Source organism: Falco biarmicus, chromosome 3, assembly GCF_023638135.1.
Source record: "Falco biarmicus isolate bFalBia1 chromosome 3, bFalBia1.pri, whole genome shotgun sequence".
In the NCBI taxonomy this organism is placed as follows: Eukaryota; Metazoa; Chordata; class Aves; order Falconiformes; family Falconidae; genus Falco; species Falco biarmicus.
This window is the reverse complement of record NC_079290.1, coordinates 54,781,406-54,808,337: the sequence shown is the minus strand read 5'-3', so window position 1 is coordinate 54,808,337 and position 26,932 is coordinate 54,781,406. Positions and strand designations below refer to the sequence as shown.

General features: G+C 42.8%; 1 protein-coding gene across 4 annotated transcripts; it reads right to left on the bottom strand.

The window, feature by feature from the left end:
* Positions 1-8,668: 8,668 nt before the first annotated feature.
* AQP4 (aquaporin 4) lies at positions 8,669-22,450 on the bottom strand. 4 transcript variants are annotated; one of them, XM_056333468.1, is made up of 5 exons: positions 22,223-22,450; positions 17,556-17,970; positions 16,473-16,637; positions 16,023-16,103; positions 8,669-13,417 (listed from the first exon to the last, which is right to left on the bottom strand). In XM_056333468.1, exons 1-5 carry the CDS (start codon positions 22,294-22,296, stop codon positions 13,139-13,141), a joined length of 1,014 nt encoding a protein of 337 aa, XP_056189443.1. In that variant the 5' UTR covers positions 22,297-22,450; the 3' UTR covers positions 8,669-13,138. The 4 variants fall into 4 exon arrangements, with proteins under 4 accessions (XP_056189443.1, XP_056189439.1, XP_056189440.1 ...); XM_056333464.1 differs by having other exon boundaries at positions 22,071-22,446; XM_056333465.1 differs by lacking the exon at positions 16,023-16,103 and having other exon boundaries at positions 22,071-22,448.
* Positions 22,451-26,932: the final 4,482 nt, after the last annotated feature.

The window sequence follows — 26,932 nt, the reverse complement described above, 5'->3', positions numbered from 1 at the left end:
TCCTAAATAAGTTGACAAAGCTATTACCACATCTCTGATTGCTAGAAATGCCACAGCTCCTGTACATTGTTGTCAGCCTGGTTGCTGCCAAGAAGATGAAACTATCTACTTTCAAGTATTATGGCCTAGTGTTCTATACCAAGGGTCCCCTGAAAATACTTAGATAACACTTGCTGCTTGCAGGCATCACATGCTACTAGCACACACTGTGTGCTGCTTATCTAACCAGCTGACTGTGGGAATGGTCAGACATTCTCTTGAAGAAGAATCTAAGAGTTATTGGACATCACTGGCATGTTGTCCCTTTGCTACCATCAGAGCAAAGCCCGTAGATCTGATCACGTGAATGGTCTTCAAACATATAAGTGCAAAGTCTGTCAGGCTGGTATAAGTGATTGTCATAGACTGCTTAACCAAGATCATTTTCCACTGAGGAGTACTCACTTGCTTTTCCAGGTGCTGCAGGAGATAGGTAACCCAGAGCAAAGAGAAGGAACAGGATAGTACTGTGTTCAGCTCTGGGGACCCCGACATAAGAAGGACATGGACTTGTTGGAGTGAGTCCAGAGAAGGGCCATGAAGATGATCAGAGGGCTAGGGCACCTCTCCTATGAAGAAAAGCTGAGAGAGTTGGGGTTGTTCAGGCTGGAGAAGAGAAGGTTCCAGGGAGACCTTACAGCAGCCTTCCAGCGCCTAAAGGGGGCCTGCAAGAAAGCTGGAGAGGGACCCTTTACAGGGGCACGTAGTGATAGGACAAGGGGTAATGGCCTCACAGTGAAAAAGGGTAGATTTAGATTAGATGTTAGGAAGAAATTCTTTACTGTGAGTGTGGTGAGACACTGGAACATGTTGCCCAGAGAAGCTGTGGATGCCCCATCCCTGGAAGTGTTCAGGGCCAGGCTGGATGGGACTTTGAGCAACCTGGTCTAGGGGAAGGTGTCCCTGCCCATGACAGGGGGGGTTGAACTAGATGTTCTTTAATGTACCAGTCCAACCCATATGATTCTATGAAGATATCCAAATCTACTCCTATTAGACCTCTACAAACACGTTCAACTGTCTGGTGAAGTCCCTTAGTGTCAATTGCCACTCCTATGAACATTGGAACTACTACATTCCTTGGCATGGCAAGTGCACTCAACAGCAGCACAGACAAAGAGAAATGGCTTAAATCTACTTGCCTGAGACCTGTGCAGGTGAGCATAGACTGTGCCTATGCTTGTGAACAGGTCAGTCACTAGAGGCATGCATGTTGACCATTTCTTCTCAAGATCCCACAGTCTTTGCCTGTGTTGATGATAGAGGACAGGACTTGCAGAACTTTGGGTCCAGAGCCCTGACATTTAGATTCAAGAAGCTTGCTTCTTCCAGAGAGCTTAGCTGCTTTATGGAGCACACTTCGATCGGGCTAACTGCAGTTCTGGTAACAAGGACCTAAATTACATAATCTTGTCATTTGAGTAATTTATTTTTGCTGTCACTGGACAGGATACTGACATATCCTTGCAGAACAGCCTTACAACTTTGTTTCCATACATTAGTTTGACTGAGTAGGAGCAGCAGAAAAAGGAGATCTCATTTCTTAACAGAGATTAGAACAACTTATTGCTGCCCCTGGGACTGTGAGCTCATCTTTGAGTTAGCTGTACTAATTAGCAACATAAACTCCTGCTTCCCTTATGAGATTGGTTTGCAACTGGATTTTGACAAGAAGCTCTGACGGTCACGTAAGTAATATTCTGAGGGACTACTCGGGATGATGAATTGAAGTACTAAAATACAGTGCAATTCCTAATGTGAAACACTTAATGTAAGATATTGCTTGCTGTGAAATGTCTTTCGAAGTGCCGACTTTCATGCTCTTTATTTCACCATCTATTTTTAACAAATTTCATTCTTAACACAAACATTTTTCCCATAGTCTCTTTGAATTTATGTTAGCAGGGTCACACTGCACAGAACATGCCACCACCACACAACTGCAGCATTTCTGGCAATTTATGTTAACTGTTGTTTGAGACGGCTTCCAAGCCACCTGAAGCCACCTCCTATTACACTTCTGATATCAAGAGATCTAGCCCCATCCAGGTCCAGAGGTTTTTCAAGCTCCTCCGCTTCCTGTGAGATATGTAACCACCCTAATCCCCTAACAGCATTTAATCCCCGAGTCATTCCCAGTGAAGATACTTCACATGCTTCATTTGTTACAGAAGCACAGCATCACTAGAAAGAGCTAATGCAAGTGTATAACACTTGTAAATTGTTTCATTACCAGCCCAATATTATTCTTTAATTATTCTTTAATCCCTAGAGTCTCAAATCATGACGTTTCCAGTTCTCATAGTTGTAACAAATGATCACATGACATTTAAAAATCTAGACAAACAAGAAGTTTTTAATTTAAATCTCATCTGACTTTTATAAAGAGAATATTGTGATTCTGAGTCCTACTGTACAACTAGTAATATTTGGATTTGACACACCAGTTATCATAAAGCTTTCCCAATGTTATTATAAATGTGGTCTTGTCATGTTTTCACCAAATAGACAGCACAAACCAAACCAAGACAAACCTAACTTCCCCGATATTTAATAGCAACTATATGTCCTCAAGTACTCATTAATGACCTCTTTCAAACCCAGACTCAGATTTGTCGGTCTGGGGCAGCTCAAAAATATCAGACCACCTGCTGCAGCCTTTCCAGTTAGGAGAGGTGGCAGGAGTGAGCAAGGAAAGGAAGCTCCGTCTCATCAACCAAAAAGTCACACCTGTGTCTGAGCAGGTATTTACAGCCTTGCTACAACAGGAGAGGCACAGCCACAATGTAAATGTATATGATCAAGATTATACTTTTGGCACTACCCTTCCTTTAGGTTCCTGTGTAGGTCTGTAGAAAAAATATAGCTGACCTACAGAAATCACTATGCCTGGGTTATACGGATGTCTCTTAAGCATCAACCTTACTTGTAAAGTTTGGTCTGTAAAAAATGGAATTTAAAATATCCCTGTACTATTCATATCAATGGATTATCACCACGAGAGGTGGTCCAAGCAGACAGAAGGATACACACACACGTGCCCCCCCTCCAAAAAAACCCCCCCCCAACCCCCCCCCCCCCCCCCCCAAACCAGAAATGTCTGTAAATGTCTGTTATTAGTTCAGTTGATGTTCTGAAGGGAAGGATCTGAGAAGACCTACAGCCATGGTTGGGGATAAACTGGCTGATCGTCAGATCTTCAGGACTTCCTGACCTAGTTTGCCTTTGTACCTTCAAGAAGGTACAAGCAGGTGAGAGAAACCCATCATGTTTCAGCAAAAGCAAGTTGTATTATGTTTACTCAATGCAAGTGTAATGATTTGACACTTATGGAGAGCTTTCATAGCTTCATGTTAAATCAAACCACAAGGAAAATGCTGTCCATGTAACAATCATGAAAGCAGGCAAGGCTTCCCCTTTTCAGATTTGTCTTCAGAATAAACACTTCATGATAGCTGAAGAAATGTTAACACTTGTAAGAGAGAAAATACTGATGTTCAGAAAAGAATGTGAGTCAGGGTGCCTGTGTTCTCTTTCCTTTTAAAGTTTACTATTAAATCTGTGGGGTTACCAGAGCACTTCAAGAACACTTAACTATTTGTAATACATGTATTATTTACATGTACACACATATGTGTGTGTGTATATATATATATATAAAAGCATCTATAAATATATGCTATCTATATTATCTATATACATATATATGAATGTAAATATTAAAATTATATATAGGCATATATAAATGTAATGGCAAAAATAGTTTAAACATTTTCCTAGAACTTTAAAACTCAGTATTTGAAAGCTGCTTTAGCCATAGGATTTCCTTCTGGAAACTGGAAAACTTTTATTATTTAGGTCCTTCTACCACATCCTTTTTTGGAGGTGGAGGTAAGAACTCTGTTTGCATGGCACTACAGGAGATGTCTCAGGAGTAGCTCAGAGCAACACAGGTAATTTCTTGGTTTTTCAAGTGATCATCACCTTCTCTGCTTGCCCTCAGCATGCCTCCTCATCATCTCTGCCATGCATGACCCTACATATGTATTTCCACTGTTGCATTAAACCCACAAATGAGTTCAGGTGTGTGAAGTCTTGCTTGCTCTAAATCTTTTGCCCATGGAAACACTCTGAAGGGAAGGTACCTCTGGTCTTGGTGATGGCAAAGGAAACTTTGAATAATTAGGTAGATGTATCCTCTGACTGGTTCTGCCCAAAATTGTGCAAGGCAATATTTTGTACATGACAAGTCACTTGGGAGCTATTTCCAGGGCTTAGGGATATGTGGTTTTCTCACCCTCTGACTGCAATCAGTATCTGGGTTTTCACCTTGTGTTGTCAGGATTATACATTTCCCAGTTAACCCTGAAACCTCTGAGATGTTGCACTGTTGATTAAAGTTTGCATTTACAGGGATGCAACTTTTCAGGCACCTTCCAGCACCTGAGACTCTGTCTATGTCATATATAACTGCCAGAGTGTGAGTTTTCTCCCTTTATACAATGTTTATATGTTGTTGGCACAAAACCTGCTGGCCCCTCAGACACTGCAAATGAGAAACAAATGGAAGGAAATATAAGAAACACAAAATTATTTAGACAATTATCTCAAATATGGAGGTCTTAATGACGAATCCTAAATAATTAGCAAAATGTTGAAGAAATGGATGAAAAAGAGATGGACTCAGAAGAAGAATCTCGGTACATCAGGAAATAAAGTTCATGGAAACTGTGTGTGTGTTATTATGAAAAATACCATCTGAAATGAAAATGAAGATCAGAATCAGAAATTCAGATGCTTGGAGGTTCATTGTAGAAACCTCAGCAGTGCCTGTAAGGTCCCAAATTCATTGAAGGGACAGCTGTTTGCACAGGAAATATAGACAAAAGGAGGCCATGTGGTGGAGGGCACCATCAGATCCTGCAGAGCAAAGACATCAAATGGGGAAAACTTAAAGCATCCTCAAGTGGCATTCTTTGATAAGGGAAAAAAAAAAAAAAGGTTGTAAAACATGAGGAAATTAATTGTTCTCCTTAATTCCCTAAAACATTTGAGGATTCAACCTGTAGAACAGATAAAATAAAGTGTGGATGACCTGAAAGAAACAGAGCACTGTAAGAGTCAAAAAGACCACCACCACCACCATCCCACCCCACACCCCACCCCAAACAAACACACAAAGCAATTTTTCTAACTGGGAAAAAACCCCCCATTTTGCTTTGACCTTTTCCTCACCACTCAGACACAATAGCAATAGCTTCTATATATAAACCTTAGATGCTCTTCAGCTGTGCTCAACCAAAGGATATTTATTTTAACTCAGAAAGGCTAGTGGTAAAAGAAGTAGGGGATATTTTATTTACACAGTGATAAATTAACCTATGGATAACTTCTTTAAGGATAGCTCTAGGAATGACTAGGATGCAAAAGCATCCAGATGGACTTTTTGACCTCCTTTGTTAAAGCTCCCTCCAAGGTATCTGCTGGGCTTTTCAAAACAAAAAGGTTGGAGGACACAAAGCTTTATTCTCACATGTTAGTCTTGAGGCTAGAAAAGCTTCTGCATTTATGCCCTAGCAATGTTTGCCTCCAGTAAATCTGAATATGCTGGGCAGCTGTGGAAGGAGGGAGAAAAACAAAAAAGCCTTGTGTCTGAAACATTAGTGTTTGTGTGCATCCTACCCTGTACAGCTGGTCTGACTCAGCTCTGAGAAGATGCTGTGCAGCTGTTTCTCTGGAGCAATACCTGTGGGCAAGCAGCAGCAGAGTCCAACATCTATGTACATCTTCCTGATCTCCAGAGTTCATTTTGTCCCTGCTCTGTCATCTTTAATCATGAAGCATTAGTCTTTTTCTTACTGGATATTCATGTGCATATGTTCAGAACTTACAGGGCCAATCAACCATTGTTCCAGTTTTCCTATTGATGTTTTTCTTGCAAATCAGAGCCCAGGGACTTGCCACAAGCTCAGATTCCATCTTTTCAAAATTGATTACTTCTTTGCTAGGCCACTGTTTACTCTACTGCAATTGTCTAAGACTGGGTTCGGCTGGTGCAAACCAACTATATCTCTTCTGTGGAGCTAAGGCAGGGTTTAGCCTGTGTACTGTACAGCTCTGGCAAGTCAAGGCAGATGAGATGTCCCCACTATGGGGCAACTCTGCTGCCGCCTAGAGAAAGTGGCCTCAAGTCCAAAGTGGCAATAGCAGCTTGAAGAAGCTCAGAGAAGGAGGCTTGAGACTAAACCATCTCATCCCACTCTGATGAGCTCATTCAGCTGGAAAGAAAGGGAATAAAGGAATAAAAAAAAACCCCAACAAAATAATAATAAAAAACCTATGCTATCTCAAGCATTTCTGTCTGAAGATAGGACCACTAGGCAGCTAGGCACTGACATACCATGCAAATGGAAATAAGCGATGGAATAGAATATTGGATATATCACTGGAATGATCAAAGGAATATTTTGAGAAAAAATGAATGAATCTTCAATGCCCTGAGATTTGCTGTTCCAAAGTAAAGCAACAATCCCCGCAGAATAAATGGTAAGGTAAAATAAACCCTAAGGTAGAGTGGGATAATGGTAAAATATTTCTCATGCTAGAAGGTTCCAAAATGTGTAAGGTAATAAATTTTCAAATGGTTTGAGTGTGGAGAAAAAAGCCTTATGGCAAATGAACCTTGAGAGGAAGAGCAGCAGAACCCTCCACGGCAGTAGGAGATAGCCGTGACCCCTTTTCAAGCTGAAAGCCATCTGGCTTAGAAATAAGTGGAAATAAATGACCAAGTCATTAGGATCCCAGTGAGACATGCAGCAGTCTCAAATGGCAGTTGATCTCCTGTGGTTTTACCCACTGATCTTGTCCACTGCTGGAAAGAAATAAATCCAATGGCTGTGCAAAGTTGTGCGTCTCTGTGCATCTTTCAGATACTGTGTGTGCATCATCACATCAAGTCTATTAGTATGAAATTTTAGACATATTTTTAATTCCAGGGCTTTTAATGAGGATTCATATCAAAAGGGAAGTGGGGATGAAAAATCATAGGAAGGTCATTGCTGTGTGTGAGCGGAGAGAAATGGTTGGGAACTCTGTTTGCCAGGCACACCTGCAGAAAGCCTCTGCCTTTCCCCACCACACAAGGCAAGGTGAGAGAAAAAATATATAAGCTCCTTCCTTTCACCTTTTGAAAGAAACTCGTGATAGTTTTTTTTAGCTAGATTATGCCACAGTCATTGTGCTTATAAGGACTACTTTTCTAATGAGGCAACAAAGGTCAAAAGAAATTAATAGCCAAGATAACAGTTATCAGTCTGATATAAATAAAGCAGCTTATAATGTTTGCAGTACCCCACAATCTCCAACAGATAAAGGAGTCTAAAGCTAAAGGAGAATTTAAAAGGAAGCCGATATTGGGAATATCTACACTCTGAAGTTCTCTTTTTAAGCAGATGACTGGGCCACAGTTGCTGTTTGTAGTTGTCACTGCTGAAGCCAGTGTCGCCACTGAAGCTTAGAGTAAGGCATCACTCACTCAATACGGCTCAGTGTCTCCCATTCCATGGCTGAGATGTGATCCACAAGCCTACATGCATGTCTTCATACAACAGGGACCGCATTTTAATGCCACAAGTGATACCACAGTCCAGAAACCACTGCGTAAGAGGTACATTACAAAGATCTCCCTTGCCTGCACTGTTGCTTTCCTGTTCTTCCCAGAACCCTTCTTCATCTTAACCCTGCAGACAGCGACATCACTACTTGTTTGCCTTTATAAATCTCCAGGCACCTAGATTCCTGTTTGTGAGTGTCTCAAAATGTCAAAGTGGCTCCTGCCTTATGTGATTGTGCCCCCCACATAACTTTATTAGTTCTGCCTAAATTCCCTTGGGAACCTGTTTCAGTAAGGCACAGATCATCTGTGTTGTAAATTATATCTCATGCACACAGACAGCCCCCCCACCCCAGCCTCTTGAAAGAGGTGTCTCTGGAGCTTGGATATGAAGAAGCTGAAGGCAAAAGCCGAACCACTGTGAGGGGTGAGTTTCAGGTACAAGTCTGCTCTCAGCCCTTCCTGCTGATTAGATGCTATCCCAGCTGATGGGTTTTCACATTAATCATTTTCAGGATCCTAATTTACCTTCATGAATGTCATACATGTCTTAGGAGCTAAACTTTGCATTCCAAGCAAGGAGCAAGACAACCAGAAATGTAATTGCTAACAGGACCCCATTTCCTTTGCTGATGCTCCTCATGGGAGCTTGATCTCACAAGCCTTGCTTCAGTGAAAGGGGGATGAACTGCCAGTACCATTTCTATCACTTTCCAAAACCGTAGCTCTCCACTAGTCCTATAAGTTTTAAAACCATCTGGCAGATCGGGTGATATACAAATACCAGCGTAATTTTTGCTCTAAGTGCTTTAACTTGTGTTGATAAAAATATTATGTCTTTCACAATCACCTCTCTTTGTTGATGAGTATTTTACCACAGTAAATCATTCATTCTCAGTTGCAAACTTTTCCAGACTCCTCTTAGACAGGCTAGCTGGGATTGCATTTTTTCCCTGCATTTCAGTCCTAAACTTTAGGATCACTAAACATATTCAGCAACGACATGATGCATTTTTTTCAACAGATAATTTATTTGCAACAGTAGTGTGAGATACAGTAGAATACAAGTGGGAACCAGATAATTGTGTATTTTTCAGTAGATTATTCCAAAAGCTACATATGCAAATTTTAAGTCCTATAACATTAGTTCTGTTATCATGGTGACTAACATTTCAACAATAAGCAGTCTTGTGGAAAAATCCGTGTACGTAGTTTGCTTTACCTCATTTGTCCTAAATTACAGACTGCAACAGTGTGATTTAGATCATGTAAGTGGGTAACAAGTAGTTCAGTCTATATATGCATCTTGTCTATTTAGTAAGTCCTTGAGAAACTCACATACACAGGTTGATTTGAGATACAAAAAACTTGTGCATGGTGTTTTCATCTCTCACCTTGGAAAAAAAGGTTCACAATGTAAATTCTCAGATATTATATTTAGATTAAAGTATTGGATAGTGTAAATGTGTAACACAGACTGCAGATAAAATATTGTAGAGCACAGCAGAAACTGCTCTGCTACCAAGCACTAGAAAGGTAGAAATTTGAAGGCCATCTAGCTTTCTAAGCAGATACTGTGGCAATTAGTAACAATCAGAAATAAAACATATTTTTGAAAAGCTCATATGCATATACACCTGATAAGCCTACACACTGCATAAGATGGCTCTTACTCCTGCTTCCACGGAATGAATGAAAGATACAGCTCCCAAATATTTCAACAGGAGAAGGGTTCTGATGACAACTCAAATGCTGGAGGGTTTCTTTTTTCTTTTTTCTTTTTTCTTTTTTTTTTTTCCCTCCTGAGAATAGTCAGAATCTGGGTGACAAACTCCTCAGCATTCCTGCAACTCGAAAGGTATTTGTGTGCCTCAGTGTAACCACCCTTAGCTTCCATCCTTTCTTTTCTGAAATCCAGTAATTAACTACTTTGAATATGTTTGTTACGGTACAGATACAGAACTGGAAACAATTGTGCCTTCATGGATGAGTGCAAGACTCATCTGTGTTTTTTTAGGACCCTGGAATGACGACATGCCTGGCAGACTTCCTGTGATCTCCATCCACTGTCATAAACAAAGGACATTTACCGTTTCCCACCCCAACCAAAAAACACTTTACGAGGACACCAAGTTATGTTATGAGGTACTGTTTAGATCTGAAGATCTTTAGGACATAAATCTCACTCAAACAGTATTAAAATACATATTTTAAAATCATATTAAAGCACAAATATTTCCAATCCATGACAAAGTCTTATTATTTAACCAAATGTGGCTATTGTACAGCGATGATACCACTGCAAAACAACTTAGAGAAGCACATACCGCTACATGTCAAAGCTAAATCAGATCCTAAGCGATACTGAAGAAAAACATTCCCTTACATGAATGGTGATCTCTCGTGGTGGGGCAGGGTGTGATGATGGCTGCTCCTAAAGGTTTACTTTAGAGTGGGTCAATAAATTTCAAGTTGAACATGTCTCCTTCCAGAATTAAGTGTCTTGCTGAAAGGCTCTGATTTTTGAAAAAACACAGTTGAAGTCCATGAGAGAAGCCATCAGGCCCCAAAAAAGCTTGGGATCGTTTCCATTGCAGTCAATAACGAACTCCCCCACGAGTCTTGTTATGTGGGAGCAGAAGTAGACCTTGCTTTTTCTGACCAATGGCCAGTGGCATGGAAACATCCTTTAATGTCTAGTGATCTCTATTTTACCTTCCCTTCTTTTCCCTAATTGTTTCAGATGCCTCAGTATCTTATCTCCGATACTCTCTGAGCAACAAGTTCTCCTGGGACTGGTTCTGAGGTTTTGCCACACTTCATTAATACAGAGTGTTTCAAGGAAAAAGATCCTCCTAAGTGAGGTGGGTGGTGCTGTGCTCACACTATGCTCACCTCAGCAGCAGAATCAGGCTGAGTGAGGAAAATACACATCAAGCCATTTGTGTAAAGGACCCTTAAGCATAAAACAAATCACAGCTTCTTATTTAAATAACACAGTACCATGCAAAATTCACAAATTAAGAGCTTCTAAGGACTGTCTTTAAATATAAAAATGCAAACCTTTGCTTAAAAATCCACCACTGCTATATGTATTACTCTTTACTTTATCTGTTTAAGCCATGCAAAAGGTTTAATGAAAGTGTCCCTTTAACAAATGCAGAATCTGAAGAAAAAAAAAGAAAAAAAAAGGAAAACAAAGAACAAGAAATAAAAAAGCCAGAACAAATGCCTAGGCCAAAAATACCCCCACAAGTTTTGATCCTTCTCATTGAACCTATTTAGCAAGGTATTTACCCATCTGAGCAGAGATAGTCAGGGGTCTAAACACCACATCTGTGTTGCCCTTCCCCAGCAGATTTAGTCCTTGCTGCAGGAAGGAGCTCTTATGGGCAATTTTACCTTGTCCCTTGCAGGTCCCTACCCATGCTGACACCCTTGAACCTTGATGCCGTCACTGCAGGGAGGCACAGCTAAGGACAAACATCAGCCATTCTATCAGACCTAACAGGCAGCCCCTGCTGTGATGCTGCAACAGGTATGTGATGGGGAGCGTGTCTGGCAGGAGGGCTCACGCATCAGAGTGGGGCTGTCGTTGGGTCACCCAAGGAAGCCCTGTCCTGCACCTGCGTGTGCTACATTCTGTGCCTGGGTGGAATAAGGGAGAGATCACGGCCCAGCTGCAAATGCATGAGGGAGTCATGAATCTCACACTCAATACAGGGAACTTGTGCCACACTAACAGGCTTTAAGAGAGGAAAAGTGAAACTTGGAAAATGAGTATGGCAGGGCTTGCTGGGACTATACAGTGCTGCAAGTTGGGATAGTAGAATAGCCCTTGGATCACACTGCACAGATTTGAGGGTAGCAGTGGTTTATTATCTCATTAGAAACATCTAATTCCCTGTAATAAAGATTGCATGTAGAGTGTCAAAGAACAGACAAGGCTATTACAGTCCACAGTCAGGAGTAATGCTTTTTTTCCCCACTTATTGCTAAATAGGCAGGAGTAGCTTTTCAATTTCAAAATAAAAACTACATAATTACAGTAATAATACCATGCTCCTGACTGCTCTGCAGCTGCATATTGTAAAACTCAAAGCCACTGATCAGAAACAAAAGCAGTAAGTCAGTAACAGCTTTTCAGAAATGTTCTTCTAGGGTGATTATGTCTGTCAAAATACTTCTATGAGGGAAAGACTCATTACTGCACATATCTCATGTCCCCTTCTCCCTAAATACCCTGCAAGTGCTTGCATGTTTTCCTAACAACAGATAAAGAAACCTTTGCCAGAGGTGTAATTAAGACTATATGAACACTGGAACAATCATGGATCCCATTCAAATAGGCATCAGTTACAGCAAAAAGCCAGAAGCAGTCATTTTTTTATCATCCATTATAAAAAAATATTTCCCAACCAGTGTTTCAATACAGCTAAATGTTAAAAACCTTCTACATTACTAATAAATTAAAACCCCCATATCTCCAACCATCTTGTAAGAAAGTAGGTAAGTAATTTAAGATTTAGTTTACATAAATTAGCACAGAGATGTGTATTTGAACAAGTGCACTGAAAACAGATATGCCTTCTTGTCTTCTGATATCTCTCGAGTTATTGAGTAACAGGAGGGCCTTTATATCCTTTGTACAACTTGAGAGTCTGCTAACACTAAATGGTCAATAGTCAAACCCCAGGAGAATGTTTCACCAGATAGACAATGACAAAAGGGACCACGAAGTACGGTCAAATGCTTTGCAGCATTATTACAGTAGACTTCAACATTCAATTTACCGTGTTTACTCTTGGGAAGGGATGAAGGTAGTATATTTATACTGCAAATCACATAAGTGAAATTTGATGGGTTGGTAGAGTTCTTATTTTTTTAACCTACTAAAGTATCAGGTTTTCAGAGGTAGTTCGAAAGGCAATAGTGATGTACACGATTAAAAACCATACTCCTTTGCTTGACTGTGGATAAAACTCTTAAATACTGTTGGTGCTCTTCCTGAACCTTGCAGAGGACACTAAATGGATAAGATGTTCTAACTGGAGCTGACAACAGCCAATTAAGTGTCAGAAGAACAATCTGATAAGTAGGTCTTCATGTCTATAGGCATTTCCCGATATGTCTTAACTGTCAATCTGAATGTTAAACATCTCTATCTCATTATTGACTGATTTATTGAAGGAGAACGCTTTCGTCTCTTTTGGACTTCGGGGTTGCACCAGAAAGAAGGAAAGGAAAATACTAGGACCAGCGCTTAATTTGGAACAATAGACAGGGAATCCTAATTATAGCAAAGTCCTAATCTTTCAACTGAGCAGGTGTATGGTTTGGTGACACCACTACCATGCAGCTTCCCACACCATACCTTTTAAGAAATGGTAGATGCTCAGTCTAGAGGAGATCTGTTTCTTTAATAGGTGGAAGGATATCTGTGGATGTGCTAGCAGGCTGCTCTCTGCTTTCAGTGCTTCTTGCTAGTCATACAGAAGACAACACCTCGCTGGATGGATCTCTTCCCTTCTTGTCCTCACCCCTGTCAATATCAATCACATGAACTATGCCAGATTTCAGGATCAGGTCATCGGTCTCCACGTGGCTCCTGTTATCGTCCACCTCAATGTACTTCCCTTTGGACGGCTGGGTAGCCTTACTGAAGACATCTTTAAAACGGCGTTTGAGTTCAACGTCTGGGCAATAGACGTACTCATAAAGAGCACCAGCAAGGACTGCTCCTATTATTGGTCCCACCCAATATACCTGCAAAAAGAGGTGAAAAAAAGACAGGCGTTAAGCTCTGGAGCAAATAAACAAGCCAGGGTCTCAGAGAAAAGCATACCACTACAGACTTACCCAGAAAAGTTTCTGCAAAATGCCCTGGCCCAATTGTTAGAACCAACTCTCCAGAAATGCAAGGCCACATGGCTTTCATGAACGGGGATGAAATATGCCATCATACCAGTTTAGGAGGCAGAGAAGTGTAACTGCCGTAGGTTTCACAGAAGGTGACCTGGAGCTCAGCAGTTAAGTGACTGCTCTAAAAATCACATATGAAATAGGTCAAAAGGCAGCCTCTTAGGTAATTAATGGCATCCGTCCTAGGTTGCTTTTTTTTCTTTCTGCCTCCTCCCAGTCTCTCTCACATATATTTCATCCCCTTCAAAAATAGTCACCCTGAATCCAGTCACCTAAACCACCTTGCATCCATAGGTGTGTCTTTTCCCTAAAATCTCCTCTCATGCCAGTATTTAGGGAATCACCAGGACCCCGTGGAGCAGCGTTGAAGAGGGACCTATGTTGACATGTCAGTGAGGTACAGTTACTACTTCCCTGATGCCTGAAAAAGATTTCAGTCTACAATGTTCTGGGGCAGACTGGCAGAGCAGCAGCAAAGCTATGGACACCTTCCATCGACAGACATGCAGACATCCTCTCTGGCTGCCCGACCTCCTCCTGATACTAGAAAGCAGCTTTTGCCCCCACTTTATGGAAGATTTGAAGATTTAACTTATTTTTTAAAAAACTTTGTCTGTAAGACAAAAGTAGAGGTTCTTCATCATCCTTATTTGGATCAACCATAGCTATAGCATTTCTTGAGACATAAAAGATCCTGGTAGAGTCATGTATGACTTGTCAAATAGAGCTCTGTAGGCAAATACAATATATAGTTGCTCTGGCATAGCTTTCATTTTAAACTAGCAGGGATAAGATGATTAAGAAGCAGGCACACATCTTCAAAGGAAATAGTTTTGTCAAGTTTTACTGATCCATCTCTTTCCAAGAGGCCTCCTCTAAATTTTCATCTCTTGTTGCCAACCTTAGACAACATACATAGACTGTTTGCTAGATGGTGCATGAAATCAACACCAATGTCGAAAACTGATTTTCTTTCTGCATTTTCACCCAGGGTGACACTGAACTTTTAAGGAAACAGAATCTTCCCTAGTGTATAGACAAATACTACTGCAGTATTTCAGACTCACATTTCCAAAATCATCCAAATTTGGGTTCTGATCCCACAGAATCTAACAGGCAGTCACCTACCTGATTGTCTAATTTGAGTAAGTACATACAACCGACACACACAACTTTGTAGGGTACCTATTTATTTCAGCATGACGTGCAGCAGATCAGTAACATTAGTAGGTGCAGAAGCCCACGGGCTTCTGTCAATGGCATGCCAATGTCACTGCTCTGGAGGAAAAGAAAAGGCCATCTTTCCAAGCAACTGGGACAGTAGTTAAGCTTCTCCTACAAGTTTCTCCATGGTACATCTGTTTATTGTTTACAGCTTCAGTTATAAGTTCTAGGCTCCTTCAGAGTATGGATAATTAATCTTGTGAAAAACTACAGCAGTTTTTCGTATGAACAGCCATTCACTGACAACTGGGTAAATCTGCCTCAGTAGGGTAACACTTGGGAACAAAGTTACACATGGTATCATGTTTGCAGAATTGGAGCCTTAGGGCCTGAAGACAATGCTATTTCTGTTATTAGCTGCAGTGGGAGCAATGTGGGCTTCATACTTTAAAAATCAAGAAAATCCTTAAATGCACTGTAATATGCAGCTCTTACAGTTAGCATTGAAAGTGTCCCTAGAAGTGCTTTCCCTGTCTATAATTAGGTGAGGCTGCGCTGCAATCCATCTCTCCCTTATAAAATGTGAATTGCTTTTTAATAAGTTTAATAATGGGATGCTATAGAAAATCACTGCATCATTCACAACCTGTTTATCAAATTGTTTCCTGTGCAAATACTCCTAGTTAAGCTGACGCTTTCAAATTGAAGCAGGTAACATCTGGTCTGGTCTACAAAGACCAGACTGCAACCCCTTCATCTCTCACTCCGGGCATTCACCGAGGCAGGAAACCTCCCCGGGGAACCAGATCACAGAGGGTCCCTGCTCTCATTTTCTATGTCTGCCCCAGTTTGCTGCAGAACCAGGTGAAACGTGAAGCTGACAGAATTACTTCCATAACTTCTCACCAGCGTGACCGGGGGGGTTGCAATCTGCCTCGGAGGATTTTTCTTTCTAGCAGTTCAATTCTTTCAGTCTCACTGGATTGCTTTTTTTTTTTTTTTTTTTTGGTTTTGAACTTTTTGTATGGTTCCCTTTCTACCCCAGCTACTACCTCCACAAAACAGCCCCCGAATAGCAAGACGCTATTCCAATGTGCTGCGTACTGCACCACAGTCCTGGGCGAGGAGTGTAACTATACCTAAGCCTGTGGCAGGTCAGCGCCTGCCTTCCTCAGTGATGGTCTCTACGGGACATCCTGGGATAAATAACTAAAAGCAAATGATGCATGAAAAATCCTGATAGCTGTTTGTCGCTATGGTGAAGGACTCATGAAGGCAGAGTTACCCATTGGTTTTCCCATCTCCCCATGATGACAGCAGGTCCAAATGATCGAGCAGGGTTCATACTGGCACCAGTGTAATTGATCTAAGGCAGAGACAAAATGTTACCTGTTATTAAAGTCTTGAAGGTAGTTAATCAATTTCTGTTAGTCCTTGTACTATGGGACACCCTGGTTTTGTATGGCTTCTCATCTTGACAGCAGGTATTGTCACTCTCCTGAGTCTTACCACAAAATTAACAAAGTCATCATGTAAACAGGCAGAAAAGTTCTCATGCAACACCCTACCCAAGGGGACCCTCCTGCTATTCCAAAGGTTTTTGGTGTGGATCCATGCAGAATATAGCAGCTATACAGCTATAGCAGCTATAAAGGCCACAGAAGTTTCCATTTACTTCTGAAGTAGTCATAAAGGGAAAGGGGGTCTATTTTTTAAGGAGAAGCCATTAACTTACAGCAAATAAATGCCCAATTGCAACAGAAAATCCAATTGCTAAAGCTACTGAACCAGTGACATCACTTCGTTTTGAATCACAGCTGGCAAAAATAGTAAAAACCAGCTGGAATGTAATTATCAACTCCACCAGGAGTCCATGGCCAGCGGAAAGATCTCCGTGTACCTGGAAGAAGGGAAAGAAACACCGGAAATGAAGAAAAGGTGATTTCGTAAATCAGAAAGCCACCACAGACATTAATTGTATTTCAGTGACAGTTATTTCTAAATGGTACAGAGTGAAAAGCAACAATGAACTTTTAGAGGTACAGATTCCCCTCCCACACTTTTCTCCTCCTTTTTTTTTTTTAATTTTAAATTTTTTTTATTATTTTGAGAGCCATGGAAAATTACTGCTGGACTGAGAACAGAAGGCTTAACAGTAACATCCAACAAGAACTTCAAAGTTAGACTGCAGAAGTATAGTTTATTTTTACACAGGGATTTGCAAATGCTGCACTTCCCCTTCACCATTTTTTTTCTTGGGAGCACTGTAATTTACTATTCAATTATAAATTCATTAATTAGCCCTGACTTAATTAATTTAAATTTCAATTAAAAATTAAGCAGTGTGCGGCTCAAGTGCATTTTTAATAAGTCCTGCAACAGGGCTAACTGATGGCATTCCTTATTAGTTTAGAACAAAGCTGAAATCTAAGCCACAATCTATTTCAAAAGTATGTCATTTTAAGTTGATGTTTTCTCAGCCCCCACCATAATGGCATAGAATTAATTTCCCCCTCCCCAGCCCATATAAAAATGGCATTTCACGCATATATTATTTAAATTTTGTATGTAAATTAACATTACCTGCTGTCATCAGATTTGGGGAAGTTCTAGGAAAAAGAACTTCTATAAAAAGAACAGCTTTAGATATTACACTGCATAAACCTATCCTAAAGAGAGCTTTAAGCCCTGTCTAGATGTTGTAAATAAACCAGCAAGCTCCCGAAATCTCTACTTGAGCTCTCTTTATGCTGCGTGACACTGATTGTATGTTCTTAGGCTCTAAGTCTAGTTGAAGAGCTGGAGGAGAAGCGATTACCGCAGTGACTCCCAGGCCTCCTACGACGCTCGGTGGTGTGACGAGGTAAAGGATGCCTGCGCCCACGATGGCTCCCAGGCACTGCGCAAGAATGTAGAAGACAGACTTGGCGAGGCTGATCTTCCTCGTGCAGACCATTGCCACGGTCACAGCAGGGTTAATGTGGCCTCCGCTGATGTGTCCAAAGCACTGCACCATGGTTGCAATGCTGAGTCCAAAGCAGAGGGAGATAAGGACCATGTCTACAGGCAGGGGCTTCTCTGCTCCACCCCAGTTGATTGTGGAGCCCAGGCTGAGAAGTACAAAAATGAGCATGGCCAAAAATTCTGCTGAAACAGCTTTCCAGAAGGGCTGAGTCCAGACTCCTTTGAACGCTACCATGATGCTCTCACACTTACACAGACGTCCACACTTACTGGAAAGAAAAACAAAGCTTCATAAGAAGTCACCAAGTAAGCCTTATGCTCTCCTGTTGGGGGTTGCTATCCAGCAGACTATCCAGACAGAGAGAAGGCGGCAATGCTGAGTATCCTCAGGCTGGGACGACCACAGATTGCACTTTCAGAGCAGACTGCCCTTAAAACATAACCAGTGTTTTGAGTGTCTGTAGGACAGGGGGTAATTAATGACCCCTTGCAATAAGTCTGTCTGTATAGCTTCAGGTCACAGAAAGCAACTCTGTATCTTCTGAAGTGAGTATGAAAATAAGCGTATTCTTCTATACCAGCTGACATCTGCCTGACTTAGAGTCTGTACATCCCTTCAACATACAGTGGCCTGTTGACCATCACATTCATTAAATCTGTGGGTATCCTCTTTTTCTAAGCAAATCTGTACTTTTCAACAAAACAAATTTGATAATTCAATAAAAAGCAGTATCTTAGTCAAGCCCTAATGGTTTTGATAGCAGTGTAGTGTTAGGAGGTTGTCCTGGGAGGTGTAAGAGAAGTTCTGTTTGTTTGAACGCTCACACAAACCCATATTTCAACTTATATTTATGCAAAGAGCAGTTTCTTCACTGTGGATGTAGAGTAAAAATTGAATTCAGCCAGAAGAATAGATGCAATCCTAAATTCTGAACTTTAAATCAATCACTCAATCAATAAAGCACTTTCTTTTGGGCTAAGGGTGCTGAGTAAGCTGTGGAATAGAGCAATATTTCTGCATGTGTGGTGTGTAGAACTGTGTGGCACAGAAAGAAATGTCTTGATTTTCTTCTCTGTCTGGAGAGTGTATTTATTAGTCTACACTGCCTTCCTGATGAGTTACAATTTTGCTAGATGTTCAGATACCTATGAAAGTGGGTCACCAAAGAAAAGTTATTTGTGATATTAATAAATTAGGAGAATAAGCCAAAAGGGAAGCATTTTAATGAGTTTCTAAGGAATGCTAACAAGATTCTTCTCTAAAAACAAAAGCAAAAAACCTCCAACCCCTCCAAAAAGTAGAAAACAAAAGAAAGGATATTCAGCTGCTACATTTGGGAACAGAATTTCAAGTGGAAGACTGATGAATTTATGCTCAGTTATCTAAGGTAACTGAGCTACAATGCATATTTAATGTCACTTACATCAGAAAGAAGCATAAAAGGCATGTCCGCCCTTTTCAAGTTATTGCAAGAGGAATGGTCCATGAATTTCTTAACAGTTGCAGTGAGTTAGGGAAAGGCAATTTAATCCTGTGACTAGAGCAAATAATTTGTTTCCTTGTCTCATTTCTTATGCTAATTTACTGCGTATTTTGGATAGGTCATTTGAACTCTATCTCAGTTCTCTAGACTCTCAAATGAGAGCAAGAATTACATTATCTCCTGAAAATGGTTGTTAAAAAGTGTTTGTGAAGTGATCGGAGAGGCATGAGTGGGACTTGCTCTGCTGGAGAAGAACTGAAGCCAGAACTAACAGAGAATAAACTCATCTCCAAAATCTTCTGATTTTGGGTCAGACTCGAGACAAACAGAAAGATGTTTTTGTAAGATCTGATATTAACAGTCAGTTAATGACTATCTAGATGAGACTTTTTGTTCAAAATGGCTCCAAAATCATTGCCTCGCCCAACACTGAAGCTCACAGGTATTTGGTCATCCTTACCTTTGAATCCTATGCCCCGATTCTCACTGAAACCTAAAGGCTTACCTCTGGCCCTTACTACTTCCTCACTAATAATTCATTTTAGTGGCCTGAGAAAAGCTCGTTTTCACAGGGCATGTCCCAGGTGACATTTCATACAGGAATGAAGCATATCCTGGAGCCCATGGAAAAGAAACCTGCGTGCACAGGTAAGGGAAGCAGCACTCATCCACCCTTTCACCCCCATCTCAGTTGGGATGCAACCTGGATTTCCCTGATTTTTTGCTTGCTAAGCAAAATGCAAGCCCTGGTGTTCCACACTTCTGCAAAATTTCCAACCACCAAGGGCACTATGGGGGGAATGTAGGTTTCTGGAGCATGGGAGAGACCTATGGTCACTCCTATGTCTGAGTGTCCCTGACCATCTCTTTCTGTATGCAGAGAACAGTGAGATCTCCAAATTAATTACATTCCTTCATCCTGTAGAAGTGAGCAGAAAAGGGTGTTTGGTATCAAAATCGTGCACTTAGCTTCCCTCTAGCTGCGGAACATCTTGAAAGAACACATTAAGAGTGAATGTATGTACAAGAGGGAGATGAGGATCCAGGAGATCACACCTTCTACTGAACTGCTGCTGGGATTGTCTAGAAGGAGGCTGCTACCATTCATGAAAGGCAGATCTCGTACTGCTTCTCCAGCTGAGAGCACATCCCATCAGTTCAGTCAATACTATTTACAGCCCTGAAAATGCAAAAATGCTGCATGCAAGCCAAAAGCGTAACTCAAACAGAGAAGCTTGCTTATCAACATAAAGTTTCTGTTGGTCTAAAACAGCACACTACGTGGAAAAAAATCAAAATATTAGAACTATACATATAGTCAGCCATACTTTGATAGTTAATGATCTACACTTCTATTTTTAATGCATACATGTTTCTCTGAAGCAGCCTATTTTTCTATGATTTCAACATCCAGCAAAATACCTAGCTGTCATGGCCAAATTTTTCTTTCAAACTGCACACCACCTTCTCCACTGTAAAATCCTCTAACACAAGCTCAATACTGTGTTTGAGCCCTGAGTACAGGTTTTCATTTAAATCCGAAGGCTATCTGCAACTTAGAAATCAACACCATCTCCAACATCCATTATTTTTTCAGCATGCATTTAATTTAAAGGCTTGAGATGAGACAGTGGTGTCTGTGCCAGGTCTGCAACCAAAACTGGGACTTCCCAGCAACTAAGATTGGCCATCAAAGTTGCAAAACAATTTTTTGGAGGGGTTGTTGATTGTGGTTGCTTCAGATAAATACAAAACACAACAGAAAAATAGAAAGACACTTTCATGTTATGGTCAACATAAATTTGAACTGTGGTCATGCTTGGAATTCGCTGGTCTGCGCTACGCATGATAGAGTGGACTGTGTCTGCTAGGATGTAAGGTGGGTTTTTACAGGTCGCGTTGCCATCAGGGCTGCAGGCATGGTTATGGCTTCAAAGCCGTAACAAAGTAAACAGTAACAAAGGCTTCCAGTGCAAAAGTCAAACGGTTTTTTTAAAATCCTTCCTTTTCTAACTACTATCATTTCAAGGAGCAGAGCAAACGGCCTGGATGCGGGCTTGCAGCCAGCCGCTCCACACGACACTACTGTCACACACAAGTTTCGTGCGTGCGGCGGCTATTTACAGCGGCACCTCCGCAGCAAGCTCACGTAGCTCCCGACCTGCGCCGGCACCGCGGGCTGGAGCTCAAATGGACGTCGGGCACCCGCTTGCCAGCGTGGGGGGAGCAGGGCGACAGGCTGTCATTGCGAGCCCAGTGCACGGCGGCAGGGCTTGCTTGTCACCGCTTCGCCTCATTTTCCACGGCGCTGTTGAATGAGGGACTGACACGGGTGGATCTGCAGGGGGTGGGGAGCGGAGGTTGGGAGTGCGGTGCCGCAGCCCGGGGGCTGTGCGGGAGCTGGGCTTTCTGCACGCACGTCTCTCGTCGCAGGACCGCAAGTGGCGAATAAAACGACGTTTTAGGGTGCGGACGAGGAGAGGGGTTTGCAGCCCGCTGCACCCCACCTCCCCCCCCGCCTTTGCACCTCGCGTGTTCGAACGCAAGGACGACCGAAAGGCTGCGGTAGCGCCTTCGGGGAGGGGGAGCCCGGTGCCCTTGGAGCCATCCCTCGGTGCAAAACGTGGGGGAAAGGCAGCACCCCCGAGCCCCCCGCCGAGCGACCCGGCTGCGCGACTCCTCGCCGGGCCGGACAGCCGGGGGTTCCCCGCGGGCGCGGAAAGGGGCGCCCCTCCCGCAGCCGCGCACCCCCCTCGGCTCTCCCCGCGGCTTTCCCGTAAAGTCACCCTCGGTTCGGGTGGGCTGCCCCCTCCCGCCTGCCCGCCACCCCGCCTCCCTGCCCTCCGCCCCCTCCCTGCGCGCCCCGCGGAGCGCCGCGCACTCACCCGCGGCGCGGAGCGGCCGCTCCGTCGCTCATGCCTGCCCGGCGGGCGCGGGTGAGCGGCGCGGCCCGGGGTGGGCCGGGGGCGCGGGCGGGAGGGTGGCGCGGCTCCCGGCCCGGCGGCTGGCCAGCGCCCGCCCGCCCGCCGTCCCCTACCTGCTGCTCCGGCCGGCCGCAGGGGACTCGAGGAACTGCCGCCGGAGCCCCGGCCGCGGGTCATTTGCGATCATGTGAATATGCAGATTAATTCAGGGGGTTCGCGGCTGCTTATTAAAAGAAGCAGCCAGGGTCGAAGCGAGCCCACTGCGCTGCAGCAGCAGCGATGGGGAGGACCCAACGGTTTCTCCGTTTCTTCTCTGCCACGCACTGTGGAAGGAAAAAAAGTCTGAGCGACTCCACAGCCGGGGAGCTTTATCCACCAAGAATTCCTACTAGTCCCTTACTAGGATGCTACTGGTTATGAAAGAGGCAAAGAAGTTTTATTTCTTGGAAGTGCTAAATTCAGCAAAGTTTTGCCTAGTGTGGGAAGCCAATGGAGGCCACTGAAAAGAACTGTTGAAATTAGATTGTGACGCTGTTGAGGAAACTTAGGTGGTCCTCACCTTGGAAAGAACCCGATGACTCTACAGCACAAAAACAATCCGATGAAAAAAACAGCCCTTCACGTAATAAGAAAAAAAACGAAGTTGCCTAAGTTTCCAGGCACAATTACTTCATTAGGGAATGCGTAGAAACTGCCTCTTGGAGAAGATGGGTGAAAATGGGACAGAGTGTCTGGAGAATCCTTTTTCTCCACTGACTTAGACCTTTGCATCCAATACAAGAACCTGCGCATAAGTTAGGTAGAAAACATTTTAAGGGATGTGTCGCAAGTGTCAAACGAGGTTAAAACAGCATGCAAGAGAAACTGCATCTACCGCTGTGTATCCATGTAGCAACAGAGAAAGAATCAAAGTTTGGCATGATGATCAGCCAGCCTGTATGGGACACACTGTACCAGCTAATCCTTCTGACCATTAGGAAACAGTGAAAAATGTGAAGGACTGCTTTGGGCATGGAAACCCTGGACAGAAAGTCCTCTTTTAGCTTCTGCTAGAGGTTTGTAGGTAATAATTTACACCAGTGAAAAGCAAGTATAATGTATAACACTATTTGTTCTGGATGACCTCGACACATTTTTACACACAATAATAAAAAAAAGTAATGACCACGTGTTAAATACTATCCATCACAGTTTATGGTAAATGCAGGTGATCATAAGGTACAAATGTAAGTGTATCTCTCATGTTTGCCTGCTCTTCCCCTATAGCCATGTTGTAAAGGATACCAAGAGACTTTCACAATTTGCTAGCAAAAGAAAAACAGCTGGCTGGATGTTTTTCTTTCTCATTTTCAGGCTTCGCTTCATTTGCTTATGTTTTGACCTTAGTGTAGAGGGGGTGCAGCCATCATTACACAGCTCCGCTCTTTCATTTGGCCCATTTGGTTTTTCAATCTATGCTCTTCACAACCTGCTACAGTGATTCCAGAAACTTCAAGTACTGTCTTATTGACACATAAGCCAATTGTATACTTCGTATACTCACAGATCAACATTTTCTGTTGCTGCTGCAGGAGGGGTTGTTCACAGTGAAAGAATTTCAGTTAGAACATTCCTCTACATACTTTTTGTCCCTGTTCCCTTTTCCCCTCTGCCAGGAATTACTGTAAAAAAAGCTCCTTTTTAGTGCTCTGCTTCAAACACCTGTGGCTTCCCTTGATGTGGCTTGAATGTGCCACATCTTTTCCCACCTGCATTTGGCAAAGTCATTATCTGATTATTTCAGCCTTCTATACCACGGCTACTTCTGTCATACAAATCCTTTCCTCTGGTGTTCCAAAAGCTACAAAAGGCACCCGTACAAACCTCAAATTTCTTTCCAGTTTTGGAGCTGGCTCTTTCAAATCAGGGCTGAGTTTGCTTTCATAGCTTTGCCCTGACAACACACTTGTTCTTTGTCACCTTGCAGGCTCTGCTCCTAAGGCCCACTTGCTTGTTCACAAACAAAATTCGCTGAACAAAACCAATAATTGCTTTTCCTTTTCTTGCAGGTAGCTTACATCTGCTCTTTTTGATCTGCAGAGCAGGTCAGTGCCACACGGGGAAGCCAAAACATTAATGGCTTCTGTCACCGCTACCGTTCTTATTGTGATAGATATTCTGGAGGATTAGACAAAGGTTGTGGCCACATAAACAGAGAAAGGCAATGCTTCAGGCACAAACCTGGAGGAAACCGCACTGTGCCAGCTCTGATCAAGCAAACAGACAATGTTCTTTTGGAAGCACAGAAGACAAGGAAGACATCCCTTGAGATGGCACTGAAAAACAGACAGATATGTCAGTGTTGGGAGTTGGGACCACATAGGTTCTTTTTTTTTTCTCTTTTTTTTTGATTATATATTTTCATCTTTATAAAACCTGGCTTAACTCATTTTGGGCTTCTGCCAAGGACAAAATATTCCTCCTGCTGCTATGCTCAACACAGTTAAGGAAATAACTTTAAAAGCATATATATGAAAAATTTAAAAATGCTGTTAAAGCCCAATCTGTGTCTGAGGAGGGGAAAATGTGCAGTGGAATCCTTTTGTGCCTCTGTTTCTCCTTCACTGAACATTACATCTGAGTTTCTACAGTCATTTTTAGGGCATCATGAATTAAAGATCTCCATGGGAATGTAAGCCATGGTGAGAAGATGCTGCAACATGTAAGACACATCCCTGTTCTGAACATGGACTTCCCAGACAGTTGAAGCGCCCTGGATCTGGGTTTTCAGGTTCGTCTGTTATGGAGGGGAGGGCACGCTGCCAAAGTCGGAGAGGAATGTGCAAACAGCTAATTCCAGCTGAAACAATATGAGAGAGAGAGAGGCAGAAAAACTCCCAGCACTAGATTCTGTCACCTCACTGAATAGCAGTGTGGGAGAAGTACCTACGTACTACACTCCTATGGCGTGTCTCATGGATATCCATCCCGGGCAACTCTGTCAGACTGTGGGGTGTGTCAGACAACACTGAAGCAAAGAAAAGAAAGACCAAAATCCAAAAAAAAGGACATGATTTGGAAGCACTGTGTGTTTTCCCAGTGCCTTAGTTCTCTTGCTTTTGTACCCAGCGGAGCTGGACTGTTCTCCCTTACGTTGCTGTTGTTAAGCTCCTCAGCTCGCTCGGCTCCTCTCTCAGCACCACTTCAGGGTTTCAGTTTCCAAAAGCAATGAGGCTTACATGCACGTACTCCCCCTCTCCCCCTCTCTTTCTCTGGGTCTTCCTGCCCTTTCCAACAGATTTTGAACCCACCAGACAGTTTCAGCTACAGCTGGTGGAGGATCAGAACCCCCAAAGCTGTTTAGGCTCCTGCCAGCCTCACGAACCTGAGTGGCTGCAGGTAACCACAGCCAAAGGGACGCTCGCTGCCGCTGGCAGGAGGGGCTCCAGGAGTATTTTCAGAAGTGTCTGAGTGATGGAGGGACTTAGCTGCTGTTTTCATAGTGGTGCAGACTCCTAGGAGACTGAATTCCTTTGACCTTCCTTGGCTCCAAAGAGTGTTTGAGAGCAGGCTGTAAGCCTCTCAGAAACCATTGAGGCTTGCAGAAACTCTCAGACTTTCTTTTCTGACTGATTCAAAGTTTCATTCTGTTGCCATTAATAAATCCCCCTCCCCTCATCAATTTATGTTTTATAAGTTCGGGTTAAGCTGTGTCTACTAAAAGGATCTTACATAAAACACCGCTTACTGAAATGTGATCTTTGCACATTTCTGAAGTTTTAATTTTCCTGCGGTGTAATCTTGTTACTTAGGTCATTCATTTTGTCATGCCTTGGTATCAGTCTGGTCCAGGTTTGACTGCAGGGCTATGTTCTCCTGACATTTAGAGCAAGAATTCCCTGGGAAATCAGTCAAGAGATTTGACATTGCTGCTGGCCAAGCTCCAGCGGGTTTAGTTTTACTCTCCTTCTCTATTTATTGTGGAATCTGGCTGTCCACAAGTTTCACATTGAGTTCCATGCTAGAGAAGGAGAACTGAAAGGGAAAAAATGGCCATTCATTTGGGGGATTCATTCAGGCTTTTCAGAGACATTTTACAAGAAGCTGTGCACTTAGATGACTACTGAGCTTCCTTAGCCCTGCTCTATTACCTCCCTCAAGAGACAATTTGGATTGACTGGTTTTTCTTTGCTCTCTCTCCCCACCTCAATAGGCAGCAATTACAGTTGGAAAAGCAAAATTAAGATCTAGGTAGTATAGGAACCACCTGGAGGCTTTTCATCATTAGAGGCAGTTTAATTTCAGCATGGCATGGACTGGCCCTGTGCTGGGAACACAGAAAAAGAAAGTCCTTTTTCTCCCCTCCTGCCACAAACTGCCACAATTCTGGTTGCAAAGCTGCATCAGTGGCAGAGACAGCCAGGATTTAGATGAAGTGGAGGGGGGGAGCAGGAAAGCAGCCCTGGCACTCATGTTGAGTACAGGAAAGTTGGGGGAAGAATCCCAGGTCAACTGGCAATGGGGGCGAATAGTAGCTCTCTTGTGGAGGCAGGCAACAATATTCAGCAGCACAGGGCAAGGTGCAGGAGGCTTTGCATGTGCTGGGAGGGACTAACAGCCCAGCATGCTGGTGGTCTTTGTGCTGGGGGTTGTGTAGTCTTAGCCAGTGGGCGAAAAAGATCTGCCTAACTTTGCTAGGTGAGACACTGAAATTTGGTTAAGCGCTCACAGATTTTATTAGCCACAAAAAATGTAGTACTCCACTTTGTATATACCACTGTTGTATGCTCCTCAACATCCAGCTGCTGATTTCTGAAAGCTGTGCTTTCCTGACCTGAGTTGCT

Excerpts from the sequence above, each read along its gene's own strand:
- AQP4 (XM_056333468.1), bottom strand. The coding sequence starts at position 22,296 with ATGATCGCAAATGACCCGCGGCCGGGGCTCCGGCGGCAGTTCCTCGAG. Across the intron at positions 17,971-22,222 it reads GCGGCCGGCCGGAGCAGCAG|TAAGTGTGGACGTCTGTGTA; the intron begins GTAGGGGACGGC and ends TTTTCTTTCCAG. Across the intron at positions 16,638-17,555 it reads GAGGCCTGGGAGTCACTGCG|GTACACGGAGATCTTTCCGC; the intron begins GTAATCGCTTCT and ends CCCTTCTTCCAG.